Genomic DNA, 20,664 nt, shown 5'->3' with positions numbered 1-20,664 from the left:
AACAATCACAATTTTGGGGGGATTTATTGCAGTAGTCTTATTTCAATAAATAGATAGATAGATAGATAGATAGATAGATAGATAGATAGATAGATAGATAGATAGATAGATAGATAGATACATACATACATACATACATGCATACGTAGATACACAGATACATAGAGACAGACAGACATTCCAAAATCGAAGTAAGATGGCGCTAATGCGTTCTTACAGTGTAGTGCAGACGCAATCGAGGAGAAGAAAAAAAAAAATCTCGCGCATGCGCGATACTCTGAGGGGAAGGCCATTTTCAAACAAAACCGCGGGCACCATTTTTCAACTTTAGCAAGAAAGAAAACACGGTTAGCGTTTGTTAAAGCGTTTAAAAAGGAAAAAAGCGGCAAATATCAAACCACACAATGACCAGCACACTGAAAGGCATATCGCTCAAAGGAAGTGCGGAGCTTGTGGCTGACTTCTTTTGTAAGTATTAATCCTAACAAAGCTTGGCGTTCCACTACCAAAAATAGCATAAATGCATCTTTTGGCATAGGACGTTAAATGATCCTCTTAAGACCACGGTACTGTTGAGTACATTCCCAGTAACTGCAAAAGTAATCGCGCAACTTAACCCGTAAGAAAGAACCCACGGCGACAGCCTTCAAATGTCCGGGAAAATTTGACTTTAAGGGTGTGTGTATTCATGACAAGTTTTCCGAAGTGGTAAAGAAGAAACAAACAAAAAGATGTCAATTTTAGACGACAGCATGGTTGGCACAGATGCATGTTATTTCAAAATTCTCCCTTCCTTTTAAGAAAAGTTAATTACCGGTCATTTCATGATGAAAACCAATTCAAAACTATTAAAAAAAATATCCTGGTGACATATATCACACCTTAACCTTAATAGTCATTTTTAAATGTTATGTGTCAAACGTGACTTAACTTAAACATAAAAATGCCAAAATAATGGCAAATTCAATCAATAATGAATTAAATGATCAATGCATTGTGTTTTTGAGTGCTGAAATTGCAAAACAGTTCTTATAGTACGAACTTTCAGGATCCATTGGAGATCGTCACAGCGGACTGCAGTGACTTTTATGCTGACATTTATTTGTTTTTTGTTCATGCCACAGCTTTTGGCATCAACAGCATCTTGTACCAGCGCGGCATCTACCCTCCGGAGAAATTCACCAGAGTCAGCCAGTATGACATGAGCCTCCAACTCACCTCAGATCCTGAACTGAAAAACTATCTCGACTGTGTGGTGTCGCAGCTCAAAGGTTAGTCGACAGAGTGTGGTGTTTGCTAACATGAATACTGTTAGAGTATGTTTTTTCTGCTGGCACTCATGACACGAAACTTGAAAAATTTGAGTTTTGTGTAATTCCTGCACAATAAAAATGAAATTATCTTTTTATTTTTGGGCTGCACAGGGAATACCTATGTGTCTGTCTGTGTGTGCGTATGGAAGGTTTCAAACTGCTCCCTGGCCTAAAGTGTGGATTGTTAACAACGTGAAAATTAATCTTATGCTTACATAATGGACAAAAATGTACCCTCTCCAAAAACGCCTCCCCAACCCCCCTATTTTTAGTTTCCAGTGGTTATCCTGATGTGCGTGTGTGTGGCACGTTTTTGGCTGCTCACTGCCCCAAAACTCATTCTAGATTCTCTATAGACTAAACTATTTACATTCAAATGTAAAAAGTAACATTTCCACAAGGAGGTGTCTTCTTGAATATATGGCCGCAAGGCCTACCTGTAAATGTGTGCTCTCTCATGGAAAGTGTGAAATAAAACGCAGTTCAAGTCAAACTAAAGACAGACCAAACTCAGGTTTACACATCATAACAATTCACATGTATCATGGTACAGAGTGGCTGCTCAACTGCACGGTACAGAAGCTGGTGTTGGTGATCACATGTCTTGAGACTAACGAGGTGTTGGAGCGCTGGCAGTTCGACATCGAGTGCGACAAGACGGCCATGGAGTGCAGGTGGGTGCCGCCATTTTAGTTTGGCTGTTGATACATACCTACAAAAGTACTTACAAAGCGACAGGGTTTCTTCGAAGGGTGCACATCTCCAATAAAAGTCATTTCGATACGAATCTAGATAAATGGGCTGCGATGTGATTTAAGGATTGTTTGATTTTAAAGTGGAACAATTCCATTCAGTACAATTCAGTGGGATGACGGTTTGATTTGATATTGTACGGCTCAGTTCGATAGGATATGATGCAATGAGTTTGTTGTTTTGTTGTTGTCATTTTACATACAGTAACAGTGCACACGAATGAACTTGTGAGTGTTGTAAATGTGTCCCTCAAAGATATACAGGGTTTGTGCAGGTGTTTAAAAACCATGAAAATGCTTGGATTTCACCAGTTGACCAGAGAGCTTCATTCAGAGTGATTTAATTCCGAATGACAAAAAAAGTCTCCATGTAAACCCGCCGATTGTCAACCGGCTGCGTGCTCGTTTGTCCTGACATGATGCAAAGTCGGGCCAAAACAATTCGACACGTTGAAGATCCCCGATTGGAGGTCGGACGTCCTCCCGAGCGGTCGAGATCAGTCTGAGCCCACCAGACACGGCAAGATTATCTGATAAGACCATTTTTGGGGCCAACCTACGATTGTCAGGAGGGGAGATTCGGGGCTAAAATTAGGCCGATTATCTTGCCGTGTCGGTTGGCATTTATATTTTCATGTTTAATAGTCTGATTTTATTTTCATTGGTAACTTGTAGGTGGAATTAAAACCATAAAAAACTAATTTTTCCCACGGACAGCATTTGGTGACCTCAAACAAAAAGGTTATGGATTGATTCACACTGGTTTTCGCCTTCTGAAGTATACTGGAAAAACTGGAAGCTTGATCTTGAAAGACCTTAAAAAGTGCTTGAATTTTGACCATGGAAAAGGTGTACGAACCCTGGTTATACCACCCGAATAAAAAAATTATTCAATAACCTATGTATTGATATATTTTCAAGTGGAATGATTCAGCGCGATTCGATGCCCTGTCATCTTGTAAATCAAAACCGATTTTCCGATTCAATTAATTTTTTGTTATACCCCGAGTTTCTTCCTCTCGTGGAAATGCATGCGGTTGGCTTCACGCCTTCACCAGACTGGAGTCATTTGTTGTGTATTTTAATTGCACCAATTGTCGCAATTTACAGGTCCAAACACTAAAACCAGTTTTACAATATCAAATGTGAAATGTTCTATTACACCATAGGTGCCACATGATGGCAGCATAGCATTACTTTTGTAAGTTGAGTTATTTGGGATCCAGATGCCACAAAATGGAAAAGTAAACTTGGTCTATCAGGGGTGTCCAAACTCGGTCCTCAAGGGCCGGTGTCCTGCCTGTTTTCCATCCATCCCAGCTGCAACGCACCTGTTTCAAGACGTCATGATTGTTATCAAGCTTCTTCAGAGCTTGCTGATGAGCTGATCATTTAAATCAGGTGTGTTGTCGCAAGGGGAATTGGAAAGCGGCCCTTGAGGACCGGAGCTGGACACCCCTGGTTCACTTCAACATAGTTGTTCAGATCTGGGATGGCACCAGATGGCGCCAAATTAATGCTTTTCTGGCTTTGCTTTTTATTCACTGGAGCAGTGAATTTCCCTCATGGATGAAAAAATGTACATATTCATCTATCTTTGGCCTGGGCATAAAAATTGCAAAAAGTTGAGCTGTTCAACAACAGCATAGGTTAAACCCAAAAAAAAAAAAATCCTGAAACGTGGATGTGGGGTTCACAAGTATTGATTGCGATCTGTTTGTTAAGTGTCCCTCGGGAAAAGCCCATTCAAACGATCCAGGGTGAGATCCGCTCAGTTCTCCGACAGATCACCGCCTCCGTGACCTTCCTGCCCTTACTGGAAACGCCATGTAAGACCCACCGCTGGAAAGATTTCCCCCTAGCGTCCGACTCTCCTGAAGTCTTATTTCCCTCTTCCCCAGGCGGCTTCAACCTCCTGATCTACACTGACAAAGACCTCGCCATTCCCGAAAAGTGGGAGGAGTCCGGCCCTCACCGCATCAGCCAACCGGAGGAGGTGCGCCTGCGCTCTTTCACCACGTCCATCCATAAGGTGTGCAGCATGGTCACTTACAAGAAGACGTGCCCACTATAAAAGACTTTTAAAAACCCAGCTTTGGCAACAACAACCAAAACTCAAGAAAACCTCAAACATTTAACCCACCCATACAATAATAAAAACCATTTTTTTTTTTCATACATTTAGTATGGCTTTTTATTAAATCACAACTCGTACACCCGCCTCTGCTTTAACGCAAACACCTTGGACTTTTTGAAGCATCCATAAAGCAAGCATGAGAAGGTAAGCACAAGGCAAAGTTCAACATGTGTTTCTGTGTTCCTATTTAACTTCTGGAAATAACCATTTCTTATCAGATGTGTGGCATTAAAAAGACCCCCAAAAATGTTTAACAATTTATTTCGTGGGGCAACATCGTTGGAGAGGTAGGTCCAAATAATCATATTGTAACCGATTACAAAACTTAGGCTATCAATCGTTGTTGAATTCAATCAGTGTGTACATTTCCAAAAATGCATTTGTAATTTTATGACAAGGCAGTGGAGAATGTTTTTTTTTTTTTTTAAATTAGTATGAAAAATAACAAATTCAAAAATTTCTTCTGAAAAAGTGCTTTAAAAAAAGACAATATACATTAAGCTAATAAATACATTAAACAAATAAATATGCAAGACTGACTGTACTTTGTGAGTGACACTGCAGTAGTGTGTAGATATAATCTGCATCCCAATGTCATTATTTTTTTTCCCCCCTTCATATCTGTAAGCTATGAGTTCAAAGCCACTCGGTGCAAAAATAATAAATAGCTTCTGTACTTTAATTACTAAATAAAAAGAAAAGAGTGACCAATGACATGTTTGTGAGAAGCACTGCACACCAACTGTTGTGCATGATGAAAGCTGTCCTAGCTGGTCCGCTGATACACCAGACCATCGCCATGGTAACCACAGGCCGTTCGTTACCTATTCCCATGGTTGAAAATACATGCAATGAACAAGGAAATTTGGCATAAAAAAAAAAATTCTGAGCCAACAAAAAGCCCTAGCTACACATGTATCAATTGATACTCATCACTTTTTGCAGTTTCTTTATCGTGTCGTCATACTGTTTTTGTAAAGTACCCTTTACAATATCCTTTTGCTCTGCGATTCCACGAATTTTCGATATTGTGATATACTGTTGATGGTTTTCTTCCAGTATATTGCACAACTGCTCTATCAACCAAACTATTGCAGTATCGTTACTTTTAGCTCGTAATTAGTTTAGTAGGCTGCTGTTCGTGATAGCTCTAAGTAAGTATATGTTGTGAAATGACTTTTTTCATCACATTAGAAAAAATGGGTGTGTAAAAAAAAAAAAAAAAAGTGAGTGAGACAGGAAGAATGTGAACATGCCACATGGGCGCCCATGTTGACAATCACACCAGACTGTTGACCAGGCCTTTCTCGTGCTCCTCGGCCAAGCATTTCCAATGCTGGCGGTTTGTCCGGCATCCCTCCAGCAAAGGGGAACAATGGTCAGACATGCCTGCCAAGGTCTGAGATGAAAAAAAAAAGACAAGGGACAGTGACTAAACAAGTACTCCAAAATGTGCCGTGTGTTAGATCAATAATCTGTTTCTCTATCGGGATCTTGTTAACAAAATTACGTTACTGATTGAACAGAAAATTTGTAAGCAAATTTTGCTCTTTTGTCACCATGGCAAGAGTTTTTGTTGTCTTTTTAAATAGATCTTTTTCCATTATATATATCTATATATATATATTATTACAGAAGGACCATATGGTGACATTATCATATTTTCAAACTGTTTATGTCAAACCATTTGCCGCCAAGTTACCTCATATAACTGCGTGCAGATGGCATCAATGAAGGAGACCTGCATGCTGGGAATCTTATCTCGCTTCTCCCGATTCATCAAGTCCTGAAATAAAATGAGATTGTAGCTACGTGTGTAATAAAAATAACTACAGGATGCAATTTGCTCTCATATTATTGTCTTACACTGGGCTCAATGTTCAGTTCTAGTCTCTCTTTGTCCCCTTGTTCAAAGAACTCAGTCGCCACCAGCTCTGCGATCTGCGCCAGGGACAAACAAAGTGCAGATAATAGCTTAAATGGAAGCGGTTCCACAAAAATATCGGGGGAACGTTTAAAGTGGAAAATCATCCGAAACATTTTTTTTTTTTTTTAAGAATATGTTCCCAGCATGTCCACTAGTTGAAACACAGCATTCTGATTAATATTGTGTTTGTGGAATATGAGTTAAGCAGCAAAATCCAACCCTTTTTAGCAATCTCAGGGGGCGGCCATTTTGTCAATTCTGTCGACTGAAAATGACATCACAATTGCTCATGGCTCAGGTAACAACCAATCACGGCTCAGCTTCAGAAAACAGGTCAGCTGTGAATGGGGGTTACCTGAGCGCTGAGCAACTTCGATGTCATCTTCAGTCGACAAGAAGTGACAAAATGGCCGCCCCCTGAGATGGCTAAAAACGGGTGGATTAACTCTTATTCCACAAACGCAATATTTATCAGTATGTCTTGTTTCAACAAGTGGTCTCACATAGAACATCTTTTTGAAAAAAATGTTTGGATTGAGTTCCGCTTTAAGTAATATACCATCGGTACAAAAAATTATTACAGGAATAAAGTTGTCTATCATGAGCAAAACATTTTGCGAAAAAGGAACTGTAAATGGAACATAATTTCACGAGAAAAAAATAATCCGACAACTACACAAAATAGTTTTACAAGAAAAAACACAGGATCGTGATTTTAGAAAATAATTCATGAGGGATACAACTTTTTAGGTGGAAAGACAATTGTAATTTAACAAGAATAAAGTTGTTCTATTGCACAACAAAAACCGAGTATTTCAACAGCAGAATAAAAAAGAATTTTGTGCAAGAAAGATCGTAATCTAACAGATAAGAAAATCCTACTTCAGCAAGAATGAATTTTAAACTAAAAATCCTTAAATTCAACAATAATTAATACATTTTTTATAGAGAAAGGAAAATGTTCATTTCATGAGAACAGAGTTAATAAAAAAAAATCATTACAAAAAAATCTTATTTCATGAGTGTTTTTGGGGCACTGTTAATTCATTTACAACTTTGAGGGAGGTTATCTGTTTGCAGTCGTTATTTTTGAACAAGCACTCACATCATGTTAACATAATCTCAGAGTGACTGGCTCAGTGCTTTTTTTTCCACCAGGCTTGCACTTCCTAACAAGGTGCAGACTAACAAAAGATCACCAGGGAGATAAAATAGTTGTGACGCAGCTGCAACATGCCATGTGCAAGGCTATTTTTTTTTTTAACTTGTGGTCCTCACGGGGAAGAGATGGTACGAGAATAAATTTGTGCTATTCCATCATGGGGGAGGGGGGCGGGGTTGACATACAATAATAAAGTTGGTTTACAGAGACAAAAAGTTTTAGTACTATGACCAAAAAAAAAAAAATCAGAGCAAATCGGGAATTGTTAATACTGTGTATCATTTTTGTGAGAATTGAATTATCATTTTCCAGGGTAAAAGTTGGAATACAAATGTGAACCTATGCTCACATTGGATCCGATTTTTCAGAAGTTCCACAAACAATGTAAAAAAAAAAAACCCAAAATGTTTTGGCATAATGTATGTTTTTCATTACCCTCTTTTGCACTGGCCAGGGCTTGGTGATTGCTGATATATCACATGCAGTCATCAGCATTGACCTAATGGAGACATGCGGAACTGTTGTGAATCTATAGACAGCATAAAAATGAACCCACATAGCCGGATGAGTTCATCTCACCTAAGTAAATCTCTGTGGTGATCCGTCTCCCAAACAAATTGTCTGTTGTGAGTGAGCTCAAAGAACTCTTCGCGTCTCCTGTTGACAGACAAGGTTATGGGGAAAATGTTGCGATTCTATGACAAACAAATTTATGATATGAGAAATGAGTCGGAAAATGGTGATAAAATAATTCTCTTACATGGGGGGAAAAAAAATTGTATTATGCAAAACACTAAAGTTGCAAAAGAATAGGGTGAATGTCATTTTGGACATTATTGTCTTATCCTACTTGCTTTGTATTTGCAGTGTTTTGTACCTACTTAATGTACAGGGCCAGGTCGGTGGACAAAATAGCCCTCTCAATCATCTTTAGAGTGCATTTGTACTCATCCAGGGAGAGGCCACTCAGGATCTGGTTGCCCTGAAACGGAGAATGAGAACCCTGTTTGTGTCCTAACGGGAATAAAAAGGCCGCCGTTGCGTGCATGCACGCTTACTGGACTATTGAGGATCATGAGGCACTGGTCAAAATGGTGGTGCTCCATGGTGGAGTGGCAGTAAAGCTGTGCCAGTGGGTGCTCACTCCTGATCATTTCAAACAGGTTAAATACACAATGGCTGATTTACAGTACACGGTATACTTTTGTACCTCTGTATGTAGGAGTTGTTGACTCCTCTGTGGTCCAGGTCATGGCAGAGCGTCGCAATCATCAGAGCCAGAACCTCTAAATCGCGAAGTCGATTCTGTCAGGAAACAAAATCTTGAAATGTGCTTTTTACCGGCTCATATTATATTCAGAAATAGCCTTGACAATGCACGACATGCTACTAATACTTCCTCACTAACCTGCAAGCGGCCCGATTTAAGGAGGGCGAACATGCATTGGGAAGTGTTGAAAGCATGTCTCCAGTTGTGATAGGCCACGTTGTTCCTGTAGTTCTTCTTTACGCTCAGAACCCACTGGCATAAATTCTAAACAGTGTAGAAGTCATTGTTATTGTTGATCCGCGCCGGATGGTTTTGACTTTGACGCCTACCGAGTGTTTCATGTGGAAGTTGTGCACCAGGTCGAGGTCGACAAACATGCGCACAGTTCCCAACGTGGTTTCGGTGTCCGACAGGTCGAAGTCGCTGAAGCCGAAGTCCAGGAGTCGCAGCGACTGGGCCGACGGAATTGTGGCTGCCTGTCCAGTGGACACATAGATCGGGAGGTGGTTAACCATTACTGAACATTTTTAACAGCCAATGAAAGGATGAGAAAAGGAATGCTACGGGTGGGGGTGGGCGGGTCAAATCTCAGTCTTTATGTAAAGAGGTAATCCCCCCTTCTTAAATCACGAATTTACTATTTTTCTGGCCACACCAAGGCCCGATTACCACCAGATTTGTTGAATCAAGAAATCACTTAAAAGTACCCACCCAAGTACCTGACAGACAAAGTGAGGTAGGCTACAAAAAAATAAATGCATCTTGCCGCGACCAAAGAAATTCAAGAGCAAAGCAGAAACAACGTGATCGGTCTGGAAAACGTGACACAGGCTTTTTTCCAAGGCTTTGGGACTCCAGTGAACCACAGTCAAAACCAGAATTACTCCCAAGAGTGCTTGGAAGACTCACCCAGAAAGTCACAATCAAAACCAGAACAGACAACATTCAACGAACTCCAGGCCAAACTGATCTCAGTTCAGATCAATTAATGACTCAACCATAAAAACAATGATGATCCCCAAGACTATGAGAAATCATTTATGGTTTGACGAGACGTTTGAAACTTTTTGAAAGGTGTTCGGCATCTGAGGTAAAAATGACAACATTTGATAAAAAGAACATCTTGTTTACAGTCAAACACGGTGGTGACGGTTTGATGGTCTGGTGCTGCTTGACGCCTTACGACCTGGACTACTTGCAGTGATTAATGCAACGATTAATTTGGTCTACCAGAAAATCCTGCAGGCAAAAATCCTGCTTTCAGTCCATGCGCTCAAGCTCCAGTAAGACGAGAACCCTAAAACATAAGTTCACCTCTGAATGGCGGGGAAAAAAAAAGACACTTGTGATGCTGTGGTATGATTTCATACAAAAACCCGGCGGAAGTCAACCCTAACATATTTTTGTCAAGAATATGTTCCCAACAGGCCCACAAGTTGAAACACGGCATTCTGATTAATTAATTTTGCGTTTGTGGAATATGAATTAAGCAGCAAAATGCACTCGTTTTTAGCCATCTCCCGGGGCGGCCATTTTGTCTTCTGTCGACTGAAAATGACATCACAACTGCTCACAACGACCAATCACGGCTCAGGTTCAGAAAAACAGGTCAGCCGTGATTGGTCGGTGTGAGCAGTTGTGATGTCGTTTTCAGTCGACAGAAGACAAAATGGCCGCCCCCGGAGATGGCTAAAAACGAGTGGATTAACACTTAATCCACAAACGCAATATTTATCACAATGCCCTGTTTCAACTAGTGGGATTGCATAGAACATATTCTTGAAAAAAGTATGTTTGGGTTGACTTCCGCTTTGTGTGTGAAAACAATCCTACAAAGAAGACTGGGCCATAATTCCTCCACCGCGGTGCAAAGACTCAGCAGCAGTAATTGCAAACACCTGATTTCAGTTATTGCTGCCAAGGGTGATGCAACCACTTATTAGGTGCAGGGGGCAATTAACTTCTTGGCATGGGAGCCAGATAGGCTTGGACCTCCCCCAATTTGATAAAATCCTAACTTAGAATTTACTTTTCATATTTACTTTGTCAGTTTTTTTAGATAAAACATTGGTTTGGTTGTTTTGTTTAACAAATTGTGTTTTCAAGGTGCTGTATATTTGTAGTGTTTGGTCATTCCAATTAAACGTAGTTACCTGGAGCCCCCGGGACTCTTCTACAGCAGCCGAAGCATGATATGAAAGGACCTGCAGAACACAGCGGCAGCAGTTTATTTAGTAAAATGCAGACAGCAGCAGTCGTACGTCAGAGATTCTACTTAGGATCAGCCCTGATCCATTCGATGATCGCCGAACTGATTCCCGATAACATATGGCGGGTACCGGACCTCTAGAGTGACCTGCTGCTTGGCCATGGCTCTCTCCACCGTCTCGTACATCTGCGTGTTCCGGATGGCGAGCCCGCAAAAAATGGCAAAGGCCTCCAAGAACTGCTCGTCATTCCTGTTGAATGTCTTTGTCGCGCCTGACACCTCGTCCATCTTGTTCACTAATTGGCAGCAACCTACAGACGCGAATGTTTCTTTCACTTCTTAAAATACCGGCACTTCAAAACGCTTTCCTCACAACAGAAACTCTTTTATTGTAACATGGACACTTTATTATGACGGTGGCAGCGTCAATACATCCACCGGAGCTCCTACCTATGACTTTGTCCTTCTTGCCATTCTTGATAGGAGTGCAAAGCAAACTCATTATCCGTTTGCTGGCCTGGTATTGCTTTTCACACTGCTAGATAAAACAAAAGACATTACTTTAATAGGACAAAGACGGTACCTCAAAAAATGTGTAAAAATACAGACCGTCAAAGGGAAGCGTTGATCTTTGGCGACATCGGCAATGTTGAGGGGCTGCATGGTGTTTTTAACGTACTGAGCGTACATGTAGTTGATGTGGTTGACACAAGGAGACTCTCTGAGGAGATTTGCGTCAAAATGATCATCGTTAAAATAAAAATTAATGGATCACATCATGCAGTTTTTTTTCCCCATTAATTTAGTATGACGTATATCAGCATCGCTCTTAGCCACATGGGGAACCATAGAGTCTAAAGATGCTACAAAGATTTATTAATTCATTCGCCGCCGGACATTTTCAGACCCTGTTTTACCCTAATGTTTAAAAAAAAAGAAAAGTTCCTGGGACTGAATTGCTGGGTTGCGAAACGACAAATAAATACGTCAATGGCAGTGAATGAGTTAAGGTCCCCCAAAAAAAAAACAAGAGAATAGAATCATAGAGCTACAGAAGTAAAGACGGATTTGTTTCTGTCTTACAAGTTATGTCTTGTAATATGGCTTTTAATTTTCTAATTTACGATATCATTCTCGTAACATGACAACTGGTTTCTCGAACACTCTAACTTTATTCCTGCAATATCACCACTTGCTTTTAGTAACATTTTGTTGTAGCATTTCTTCTAACATTACAACCTTTTCTCAGAAAATTACACTATTCACATAAAGTTTCGTTTTCCTCTCACAACATTTCTGCTTCTTTTTTTTTTTTTTTGGTAACATTGCAACTTGTTTCTCATCGCATCGCTCTTTTTTCAGGACATTCTCATTGTCATTCCCGTATTGTTTTGACTTTCTCGTATCATTACGATAGGCCGACTTTATCGTCCAATAATATTGAATTTAATGGATTAACCCTTGGCGTTCTGCTTACCTTTCAGGGCAATTAAGAACTTCACCTTTTTCGTATTCCATATGAAAGACACTGGAAAAGGGGTTCTGGGAAAAAAAAAAAAAAAAAGGCCAAAAGTGAAGTTTCCTTCCTTATATTTTCTTTTTACAAGACAAATCGGCTTTTTATTTCGTCCAGTTAAACCATTAAGACGATGCAACTCGTCCAAGTTACAAGCAATGCTCCATTACACATCCAGCCTTGCCAGATTAGGAGTTTATTTCAACATTCCATGTCTTTCTTCCGCTCCTGCCCTCCTTATAGGGACTTGTTTTCGCTCAACAAGCACTCCCAAAAAGATTCTTTTCCCATTTTAACAGGATGTTAAAGATAAACGAATCACTTTTTTTTTTTCTTTTTGTTTAGGAAAACTTTGCTCCCCTACCCTTGCCGACCGTCACTCCCTTTGGTCATAAAAAGGGCTTTAAATAGAAAAAGATCCTTCAATGTTTGGACTTCATTTGGGGTCACTGCAAGGGCTAAGTAGTTTCGAGAATATGTTTTTTTTTTTCAGGCATGTAAAATTCCGGAAAACTAAGTGTGGGTAAACTACGGCGTGTGGCCCGTTTGCGGCCCGTCAAAGGTGTTCTAGGGTCACTTTGGTGCTGACCTCAGTGGAGTCGTCCTCAGCAATGAAGACGGTGCAAGCCTGTGCCTGCATGAAGGACAGGATGGTTCCCGCAAACTTCCTCAGTAAAACCTCTAGGCACTGCTGCTCCTCAAAGATGAGACTGGCCAGTTCCAACAGCACCTGAGAAAATCATCGACTTAAAGAGCTGTCGATATGCATGTGTCCAACATATGGCATGATAATGTACATAATGAGAAGATTCGGAACTTGGCGTACCTGATTACGTCGGGTTTCTAGCTGTGAGGCCTCATACAGCTGGGCGTTGTGCAGAACGATCCCAGAAAAGGCCAAGTAAGCTGAGAAGTCCTGTTTCGGGAGAAAACCATCTTTTTTGTTTTGTTTCTCATGATATGAGAACAACAAAAAAATGAAGGACGAAAGAGCCAAAAGCCAACCCAAAACTGTAGACGAGCTTTGCGTTTCATTCCTCGATTGTAACGACGTTATGTATGTTATATATGATGTGATGAATATTCTGTGTGTGGTTAGCAAATGTTCAACTCGTGGTGAGCGGCAAAACGGCCAAGAAACGATCACATGTGAGTTTTGCATACCTTTTCATCCTGTTGGGTGAAGGCTCCATCCTTGCCGTTTTTCTTGTTGATAGCTTGAGCCACTCCAACAACCTGCCAATTACAATTCCGTTGAGCATATATGGGTTTTGGGCGGCTTTTTTACTGCCGTTCTGAGGTTTTGCTTTTATAATAGCACAAAACTATCGTTACCTCGTCTCGGTGGTTCTTGATGGGAAGGCACAGAATACTCTGCGTCTTGTAACCCGTGATCATATCGACCTCCGCGTTGAATCGAGGGTCCTGCGGGTAGGCAAACCAGAATACGAATTTTTCAAAAAATGCCCAATGCGAAAGGAAAAGTGCGTCTTAAACGATTGAGCCGAAAAGCCGTCCGATGACGGTAAAGATCGACTGGAGAAATTAGCATAATTCAGGCAAATTGCAAATCCAGCCACCTGATTTTTGATGTTTTTGACCCCCAAAAAATCGCGAAGATGGAACCGACACAATGCACACGTCATGAGATCTCGTTTTAGCCAGCATCAAAGGCTGTGGGGATAACTTTGATTGAAATGAAACATGTCCATCGGTTTGACAAGCTAAAGTTGATGTCGACCGGTGCATTGGCCTGCGTGAACTGGACAAATCATGATAAACACGCTGAAACACTCGAGAGCACTCGCATAAAGAGGCGCACTAATTGGACAGAGCAATCAGAGGGAACAGGCTTAATCAACTGAAGGAGGGTTGATGAAAGCACTGACAGGATTCCGGGAAAACACGGCAGTGCTTTCATTAAATGTTTACAGTTTGGAGGAGGAAAAAAAATACAATTAGACATGGCGTCAATGCTTTCCGAATGGACTGTATATTATACCGTAGCATTATGGCAATTCATCTCATCATAAAACCGCTACTACCATTCAGGAAAAGTTTTGAGTCACGTGTAAAACGTCAACGTTACCTCATAAGCATTGTTGATGTTGAGCGGCTGTCCCGTGGCGGCCACGTGCCCCACAATGCCCTTGTTCCACTGCAGTCGGATGCTGCTGCTGGACGATTCCTCCAGCGTGGACCCCTCGGCCACGTCAAACAGGCGGCTGACCAGGAACTTGGTGTTGGAGCTGTCCTCGCCCACCTGGAACCCCAAACAAAATGTCCGGCTATGGCACCATGCTGTGCAATTAGACGCAGTGAAGTGCAAATTAAAGTCAGTTTAGTGGTAAGGACCGAGCGTTGCCACAAATAGCAGAAACATGTAAGTTGCCCCCCCCCTATAGAGAGCTGATTTAAAAAAAGAAAAAAAAGTTTCACTTTAACTCTCCCTAACAACCCAGGCTAAAGTAAGCTCTTCCCCTTTGGATTTTTTTTTTTTTTTACATTTTAAGAATGCCTTTCTGTCATGGGCGGAATCAGCTATGATGTCTCACTCACGGTAATTTTCTTCCTTCGCAGACCTGCAAGTCGAATTTGAAATCTGATTGGTTAAAGAACCGTCCCGTTGCTAATACAGCAAAACCTTGCATATCTGTGATTCGGCATTCACAAATTTACCTATTTACAGATTGTTCTGGGGGAATTTATCCTCCGTTATACGCTGAAAAACTCACTTATCTGTTCATTTTGTCCCAAGGCCAATCCAGTGGCATCATAGTACCAAGGAGCAATGTTGTCGATGAGTTCTGTTTAGACAAAAGGAGTACTTTTCTGCCCTTTTGTGGTAACTTGGTGTCAAGGAACTATGTTGAAGTGAATCGAGAAGCCTAATTTCCATCAAAGTAGTACTTTGCTGCCATTTCGTGGGTAACTTGGTGTCAAGGAACTATGTTGGATTAAATCGAGAAGCTTCATTTTGACCAAAGTAGCACTTTAGCATCATCTTGTGGCATCTTGGTGCCAGTGAACTATGTTGAAGTGAGTTGCGGAGCTTCATTTAGATGAAAATGGTGCTTTGCCACCATCTTGTGGAATCTACAAGCAATTATAAACCTTTTTAGGGGAGCATCAATTACTCACAGATTTTTGCTGGTTGCGACATGGCACCAAAAGGAGCCTGAAATCTGTTTGGACAAAGAAAAAAATTCTTTAATACCGGTAATCCAAACTATGGTCGCAGGTACGCTGGGGCCTATACCCCAAACTTGTCCGACCCAAACCACACATTTGGTCTTTTGTAATCAATTGACAAATGGCAACGCATGAGGTGTTATTATGAGAAGAAACATCCTGTTTTAAAGAGTGCAGTGTCCCCCCCCCACCAGAAAAAGTGAGTAGCGGTCGGCAGCAATGAGCTCGTTGATGTGGAGGAAGATCTTGTGGCAGAGTGCTGTCACGTCCAGATGGCTCGAAACGTCCTTCACCAGCTCCAGCAGTCGGGCGCAACGATCGCCTCGGTTACTGCCGCCACTCGCCGCCTTGGGGCTTCCGGTGTCCCCGTCCGGCATCGCGGAGCCCCGCGGGGGGGCGCTCTTGCGTTCCGCGTCGCTCAGAAACGTCAGCGAGCCCTCCTCGTCCGTCACCACGATGGGCCGGAGCGGGCGGTCGAATTCGGACGCGGAGATTTTGCGAGTCGGGGCTCCGGGTGCTTGGTTGGGGACCGCGTTGGCCGCGGGGGGCTGGTTGGCTGAAAGGCCAAGGGTGGCAGGATCCGTGGATGGCTGGTTGTCTTTGGGGGCGGGCGGTTTGATGGCGTAGACACGTTCAGCGAACCAAGCATTCACCATGTCCCTGTCAGGGCATAAATGTCCATTCAATGATCATCAACAACTCGTTTTGAAGCAACCGATGCAGCCAGCATAGGCTGCGGTCTTGCTTCAGTGTCAGCTAAAACAATGTGCTCAAACCTCATTGAGCCAAGGCACATATTTGAGTTGGGAAATTCTCACGGCACACCAACAAATGAAAACATCACAAGTGGTATACGGGAATGAGATGTGCATTTACAGTAATACTACAATTTGCAAATTAACCTATTTGCATTCATTTTTCGGGAATCTTTTATTTTCTAAAAACGCTTGTTTTTTTCGGGGCTCTTTCTGAATCGCTCAAAAACGACGCCAAAAGCCTGTCTAAATAGCAAAATAGTACAGTTGCTCAGAGGAAGTATGTTTAAAATAAGGCCTCTCAATGAGAGATAGCCTTTGCATATCGGGGAGGAGCTACAGTGGCCTGAGTTGTTACAGAGAGTCTTCTTGGCATGTTCTCGTAGATTGTATTGTTTTTTGTCATTTTCAAAGTCTACACACCCCTGTTTCAATGCTTAGCAATGCCAAGCTCAATTAAAAATAAACTGCGATAATGTGGTTGTAGAAGTGTGCACACCTCCGTCACTGGGGATGTGGTTGTGTTTGGAATTGACTAATCACTTTGTGTTAAATAGGAAGCAGCGCATACCTACTGTACCACCATTTTAAAGAACCGCTGATTAACCTCTAATAAAGTTCAGATTTTCGAGTAGGCTTTTCCTGTCTTTTTCCCCTCTTTTGGAATTATGGCCAATAAGTTCAAACTTGGCTTCATCGGAGCAAAACACTTTTTCCCCCCGTGTTTGAGAGAGTATTTTCTTTTCTTTTTAATGTAAAGTTTCCAATTTGCCACCCTACCCTATAGGCCAGACATAAAGAAGACAGGAAATGTGTACTGCTTCCTGACAGCCTCCCTGGTAAGTTTTCTTGTTGTCTTTTCATCAATTTTGGAGGGACATCCAGTTCATGGTAAAAAAAAAGACACACCTTGATACTTTAGATTTTGAATGCCTTGGAAATTATTTTGTACCCTTCTCCTGACTGATACCTTTGAGTAATGCGATCCGTCAGATGCTGTGGAAACACTCTGCGGACCTTGTCTTATGCTGCAAGTTGCGACTACAAAAAATGTCTGGAAAAGCCTACTAGAACATCTCAAATTTGTTTGGAGTTACTCAGAGGCACTTTAAATGTTGTCATGTTTGTACTGACTCCTATTTAACGTGAGTTTGATTGTGACTGGTTAATTCTGAGCACAGTCACATCATCAGTTGTAAGTTGTACACATTACCTCCGTTGTTTATTTTTACTTACTCTCTTGAAAAGCCTGTCGGAAAAAGTCAATTGAGTTGTATAGGTCACATTAATGGTGGTAAAGGTTTTGAAATGGTTAATCTTTCTATCAATTTTTTATATTACAAAAACATGGCATTTGAACCGGGGTGTGTAGACTTTTTGTATCCAATTGCTTTGTAAAAAAAAAAAAAGTATTTAATCCCTGTTTTTACTTTTTTGCTTTATTTTTCAGATAAAATGGCTGACATTAGCAGTTAGCAATTATTCTTTCAGCCACATGAAATTACGGTTAGCATATCCTTTGTGAAATTAAGTAATAGTAAAAATATTTTGTTGCTACTCAGTTAAAAGTAAATCTCTTATTTGGGGGGGTGGCTAGCAAAACACTGAGAAAAGATTGTTTTCTACAACCCTTTCAATCGAATTCATTTGTGCACATAAGTAATATTTATGATAACATATTAATAAAAACTAATAAGGTGGTTGTCATATTTGATAAAAATAACATTTTTCTTGGACCCACAAAATCGGTAATTACATGCTTTCCACTCTGATGATTTTGTTCTTCTACATACACTTAATAATGTGCTAAGTGTTTATAAAAAGCGGCCAATAATTGGAAGTGCACACATATTTACCTTATTGTCTAATTCTCATGAGGACGCATTGAAGAGCACAATTTAAACAACGTGCAGTAAAAGTTAATCATTGAATGACCCCGGTGCAATTTTCATGTAACAATCATACTGCAAGTACGAGCACATTTGAACACGATAAAGGCGCGTTAAAAACAAAAACAAAACAAGAAAACAGGCACGCGCGCGCTCCTCGCTCGCTTTTACCTGGATGCTTTCCTGACAAAGTAGGAGTGCGTGAAATCGAGGTGGTCGTCCAACCACGCTTCCATCATGTCGTCCTCCATGGTGTGTCTCTGCCTCTATATATCCACAATAGCGCGACGGTCCCCCATATGGCAAAAAAAAAAAAAAAAAAAAAAAAGACGCGGAAGCGAGCACGAAAAAGTAAACAACGCGTAACGCGCGCGAATCACAGGCAGGACGCCACTTTTTATTTCTTTTTTTGTATGTGGGGTTAGATACAGAGAAAAGAGGGAGGGAGGGAGAAAGAGATCAGGCAAACACTTCCTCTCTTGTCAAACATGCAGAGATAACACAGACACCAACCGGCTCCGACGGACGCGCAGTGGCGGAGCGTGGGGTTACAAGCGTGGGGGGCAGAGTCACAGCACGCCCACCTTCCACCCCCAAACACCAGGCCATTGGAACGCCTCTAGGTTTTGAACTTTAGGGGTTCTCAAAGTTTTTGGGTCCAGCGGGAGACACTTTTCCAACGACCGCCTCATCACTTAGGTGCCATAGGAATTCAAAAGTTGCCCATTGTCGAGGAAAAAAGCCAGAATGTTACGATTAAAAAAAACTCTTGAGAAAAAGTATGCGGTGAAGTTAAGAGAATGTTATGATGAAAAAAGTTGTAACCTTTACAAGAGCAACGGCGTATATTCTCAGGGGGAAAAAGTTGTTATTTTAGGAGAAAGTTAGTCGTAATATTGCGATATCCAACCCAAGTGAATTTCAAAAGTACAACTTTATTTAATTTGCAAAAGGTGCCTGTATTTTTTAAAGTATTGGACTATATTCTCCAAAAAACATGGCTTTTGGTCTTGAAGAAAAAAAAATATATAAAAAATATTATCAGATGACATGTCAGGATTATATCAGAGCTTTTAATTGGCCCAAAGTAAATATGCACTTTTATTAAATGATGCAACATAATTTGTTGGAAATTATTTTGCTCTATTTCTTGTTACATTCTGATTTTTTTTTTAAGAATCGCAGAACTTTATTCCAATAAAATGTTAAAAACGTTTTTCGATGATTAAAATTTTAATCTTATTATATTTTGACCTCTTCACTGAATTTTGAGTATTCCTTGTAAAATTTCAACTTAATTGTAATTGTTGGAAAAAATGTCTTCTTGCAAATTTTTCTTTTTCTTATATTATGACATATTCCGAACAGAATGTAGATTCAACTTCATTCCCATAACATGCCAACATTGTTCTCATGACTTGAATATCGTAAGACTTCTTTCTCACAATTTGAGCTTTCTTTGCGCAATTTTGATGGAGTTCTCCGAAAAAAATATCTTCTAATACTGTAGTGCAGCTTTGATCTTGTTATATTATAACTCTTTCCTCACCATTTTTTTCCCAACAAAAATCGGAATAAATTCTCATAGTCACAAGTTGTTGTTTTTTTAACCATAATGTATCTTAATCGTAGCTATCTTGCAACTTTTCTCATCGTGTCATTTATTTATTCAAACAGCTAAAAACACACCGAAGGCTTGTATGCACAAATGAAAAGAGACATTTTACAGTAGTCGAAGGGTAAGATTATTTTTATAGATGGCATAGGGCAACCTGCCGGTGCTTGACTTTGATTATTTCATGGCTTCTAGCCTTTTATGTGTCTGAGATGGTTTGACTTTGGTCCCTCCAGATGGACACGTGTCCCCCTTCCCCCGCTGGCGGTGTTCCCTTACTGGCAGATGGTGGCTCGTTGTCCCTGGAGGGAGGCAAGAGGGAATCGGTGGATTGATGGGGGTGGTTGGACATTACATCTGCAGGGACCCCCAATCGAGGAGTCTATTTCATGCTGGTGAGGCACAAAACCTTTGGGTTGGATAGACAAACATCTGCAAGGTGTCAGGTCATATATTTGTTTTATTATTTATTGCATATATATTTATTAGATTCATGCATGATACCAAATCAAAATACGCATGTTAAGTGCATGTTTTTTTTTTTGTCCACTTGGGGTCGCCATCCTCACTCTCTACACTGTCGGGTCTGTGACTGAATGCGTGTGATTTTAAAAGGTGGGGCCTGGCCTGGTGAGTGACGTGGGAGTCAGCGAATGAGAGTGTCGGGTTGGCTGGCCTTGGCTCAGGTAGCGGCCACTTGTTAAATGGCTGACCTTTAGCTCGTTTGCGTATGTTGAAGTGATATGGGGAAGAGCTATGTTTAGCCTGGGTTGTTAGCGAAAGACTTTTTGAGAGATTCTTTGCATTTTTAGCAACTCTAATCATCTGTTAAGGCAAATGTAAATTTTTTATTATGACTTTTCATGTTAATGCCTCTTGCCCAATTTTGTAATTTTTCAAACAATCAAATGTCTTTATTCTCGCAAA

The 20,664-nt window shown here is 40.8% G+C and overlaps 2 protein-coding genes across 3 annotated transcripts; one reads left to right on the top strand and one right to left on the bottom strand.

Moving 5' to 3' along the window:
• Positions 1-218: 218 nt before the first annotated feature.
• mad2l1 (MAD2 mitotic arrest deficient-like 1 (yeast)) lies at positions 219-4,241 on the top strand. The gene is made up of 5 exons (XM_086023750.1): positions 219-468; positions 1,125-1,271; positions 1,867-1,987; positions 3,791-3,894; positions 3,967-4,241. The coding sequence occupies exons 1-5, from the start codon at positions 405-407 to the stop codon at positions 4,137-4,139; spliced, it is 609 nt and encodes a 202-aa protein (XP_085879876.1). The 5' UTR covers positions 219-404; the 3' UTR covers positions 4,140-4,241.
• On the bottom strand, positions 4,237-18,619 carry pde5ab (phosphodiesterase 5A, cGMP-specific, b). Of its 2 annotated transcripts, none has more exons than XM_086023748.1 (22): positions 18,294-18,619; positions 15,670-16,138; positions 14,376-14,549; positions 13,622-13,711; positions 13,451-13,522; positions 13,113-13,202; positions 12,876-13,016; positions 12,248-12,312; positions 11,380-11,491; positions 11,221-11,308; positions 10,906-11,081; positions 10,715-10,765; positions 8,891-9,037; positions 8,700-8,825; positions 8,502-8,596; positions 8,350-8,437; positions 8,173-8,273; positions 7,871-7,948; positions 7,727-7,790; positions 6,069-6,143; positions 5,905-5,988; positions 4,237-5,601 (listed from the first exon to the last, which is right to left on the bottom strand). In XM_086023748.1, the coding sequence occupies exons 1-22, from the start codon at positions 18,371-18,373 to the stop codon at positions 5,482-5,484; spliced, it is 2,586 nt and encodes an 861-aa protein (XP_085879874.1). In that variant the 5' UTR covers positions 18,374-18,619; the 3' UTR covers positions 4,237-5,481. The 2 variants fall into 2 exon arrangements, with proteins under 2 accessions (XP_085879874.1, XP_085879875.1); XM_086023749.1 differs by having other exon boundaries at positions 11,221-11,305.
• Between the last annotated feature and the right edge of the window lie 2,045 nt (positions 18,620-20,664).

This window comes from Filicampus tigris, chromosome 2, assembly GCF_054856515.1.
Source record: "Filicampus tigris isolate MCC_2025a chromosome 2, RoL_Ftig_1.0, whole genome shotgun sequence".
In the NCBI taxonomy this organism is placed as follows: domain Eukaryota; kingdom Metazoa; phylum Chordata; class Actinopteri; order Syngnathiformes; family Syngnathidae; genus Filicampus; species Filicampus tigris.
The sequence above is the reverse complement of the archived record's forward strand: the minus strand, read 5'-3'. Positions and strand labels throughout refer to the sequence as shown.

Bases quoted from the DNA above. Each gene is read 5' to 3' on its own strand.
- mad2l1 (XM_086023750.1), top strand. From the start codon at position 405: ATGACCAGCACACTGAAAGGCATATCGCTCAAAGGAAGTGCGGAGCTT. The intron at 1,272-1,866 runs GTTAGTCGACAG...ATCATGGTACAG, and splicing joins TGTGGTGTCGCAGCTCAAAG to AGTGGCTGCTCAACTGCACG. The intron at 1,988-3,790 runs GTGGGTGCCGCC...CTGTTTGTTAAG, and splicing joins AAGACGGCCATGGAGTGCAG to TGTCCCTCGGGAAAAGCCCA.
- pde5ab (XM_086023748.1), bottom strand. From the start codon at position 18,373: ATGGAGGACGACATGATGGAAGCGTGGTTGGACGACCACCTCGATTTC. The intron at 14,550-15,669 runs GTGGGGGGGGGA...TTGGGGTTCCAG, and splicing joins ACCGCTACTCACTTTTTCTG to GTGGGCGAGGACAGCTCCAA. The intron at 5,989-6,068 runs GTAAGACAATAA...ATTTTATTTCAG, and splicing joins AACTGAACATTGAGCCCAGT to GACTTGATGAATCGGGAGAA.